The 844-nt window shown below is 46.3% G+C and overlaps 1 protein-coding gene across 1 annotated transcript; it reads right to left on the bottom strand.

Moving 5' to 3' along the window:
* Positions 1-110: 110 nt before the first annotated feature.
* On the bottom strand, positions 111-842 carry Tsp_15487 (hypothetical protein). The gene is made up of 4 exons (XM_003367964.1): positions 794-842; positions 648-754; positions 452-545; positions 111-241 (listed from the first exon to the last, which is right to left on the bottom strand). The coding sequence occupies exons 1-4, from the start codon at positions 840-842 to the stop codon at positions 111-113; spliced, it is 381 nt and encodes a 126-aa protein (XP_003368012.1).
* Between the last annotated feature and the right edge of the window lie 2 nt (positions 843-844).

The raw sequence follows: 844 nt of genomic DNA, 5'->3' as shown, positions 1-844 counted from the left end.
ACGGTTAGACTCCTCAGAATCCCCAAATTATGCTCCTTGGCAGAAAATGTGCTGGAACTTACGTGCTGTCACATCTGACATACCATCTAACGATATCCAATTCCCCAGCATCAAGCAATCGACCGCAGAGTACAACCGCACTCTTGATGCTGATCAAGCGCTGCTTTTCGATGGAGACGTCCACTGACTTCGTTAAGGCCCCCAGATGATGCTCTGGTTATCCTGAGAAGTAGTCTTAGCCCTGGCAACCACAAATCTTTGAATTAATGCGAATGTGGTTATTTGGTGACCAGGAGTCGGCGCCTGGACGCTCTGATGCGCGTATTTACGATCAAGATACCAAACCCTGACCGCTCAGCAACTCAATTCCAGCTCAGGTTTCTGGACATTTCTAATCCCTCACGTCCTCGACCAGATCCTCCTGATCCCCTATATCGAACGGGCAATTAACCATCAGTATTGTGACCGCACAAGGTGAACTCTCCAAAGCCTGGTGAATGCTGACAAAGATAAGGTACGGCAACGCAGTGCGGTAATAGAAAAACCTATTATTTTTGAAAATGCTGTGTATATCGTTCTGAAAGATGGCAAACGCGTCAGTGAAAAGGCGTTTCTAAATACCTTTCTGAAAACGCGTTTCTAAATACCTTTCTGAAAGCGCTACACAAAATACTGTTGAACAGCAAACCGCATGAATATGTGAAGCTGAATGCTGCATCAACGATACAAAAGGCGAAAAATCGAGCGCTGGCCACTGTAGTTATAACCAGCTATGAAACGCATGATGAAATACGCGCATCGTAGTGACGGGCAGTCCCACTCAACAATGCAGCACCGAGCATCT

The sequence above is a fragment of the Trichinella spiralis genome, assembly GCF_000181795.1.
Source record: "Trichinella spiralis strain ISS 195 chromosome Unknown Scfld3370, whole genome shotgun sequence".
Taxonomy (NCBI): Eukaryota; Metazoa; Nematoda; class Enoplea; order Trichinellida; family Trichinellidae; genus Trichinella; species Trichinella spiralis.
Note: the sequence above shows the minus strand (reverse complement) of the source record. Positions and strands in the feature narration are given on the sequence as shown.